This window comes from Seriola lalandi, unplaced genomic scaffold, assembly GCF_002814215.2.
Source record: "Seriola lalandi dorsalis isolate HSWRI2012SDOR001 ecotype SW California unplaced genomic scaffold, Sedor1 jcf7180002053646, whole genome shotgun sequence".
Taxonomy (NCBI): Eukaryota; Metazoa; Chordata; class Actinopteri; order Carangiformes; family Carangidae; genus Seriola; species Seriola lalandi.
The window spans coordinates 21,563-22,337 of NW_019524199.1; the positions used below are offsets into that span (position 1 = coordinate 21,563).

The window sequence follows — 775 nt, forward strand, 5'->3', positions numbered from 1 at the left end:
GCTTCTCTCTGCAGCTCTAGTAACAACAGGTCGGTGAGCCAATCAGAAGAGAGGAGGCTCTGAGCCTCTCTTCTGATTGGCTGACTGTTTTCTGAGTGATCCAATAAAAATAAAGCAGATTTCAGGTAAAAACACTCAGAGAAACCAAATCCTGCAAGGTTTGGATGGTGGGTCCAGGTGGGCGGGGCTTGGTCACAAGGTTCCAGAAGTCCTGCTTTATAATCAAAATCTAATTATTATCTTGAAGGAAACTGTGGTTGATCCTTGTCTCTTAAACTGAGGTGTGTTTGTTTTCAGACCTAGAGCAGCTGGAGGTGTCGTCCGTGTGTGACGGGGTGGTTCGGTTCCTGCTGGACCTCCCTGGTCCCGTCCTCCCCTCCACGCTGCAGGCCGACATGATCCACGCAGTGCAAGGTCAGCAGAAAGCAGACCGCAGCCGCCTCGTCCCGGCGGTTCTGAAACGGCTTGTTGTTTTTAGTGGTTGAGTCTCTGTGTTTATTCATGGTTCTGTTCTCCTGTCTCCGTCCGCAGAAGTCCGAGACCCAGAGGACTGCGCCCAGGTGCTACGAGGTGTGGCGAGCTCGCCGGCCTGCCCGGCCCAGTACGGCCTGACTCTGCTCAGCGTGGTCCGACACCTCGCCCGACTCTGTTTGCACGGTTCCAGAAACCAGCTGAGCCCCCGAAACCTGGCGGAGAGCTTCAGTCCACTGCTGTTCAGACAGACTGCAGGGTGAGTGACACACACACACACACACACACACACACACACACACAC

The 775-nt window shown here is 54.3% G+C and overlaps 1 protein-coding gene across 1 annotated transcript in view; it reads left to right on the top strand.

Moving 5' to 3' along the window:
- Positions 1-775, top strand: part of LOC111651451 (phosphatidylinositol 3-kinase regulatory subunit alpha-like) — a gene marked incomplete at its 3' end in the record, with an annotated part of 19,374 nt that overhangs the window by 8,027 nt on the left and 10,572 nt on the right. Inside the window, exons 5-6 of the mRNA XM_023401392.2 lie at positions 282-414; positions 532-730. Of these exons, the coding sequence (XP_023257160.1) occupies positions 282-414; positions 532-730 (332 nt within the window). The remainder of the gene's footprint in view (positions 1-281; positions 415-531; positions 731-775) is intronic.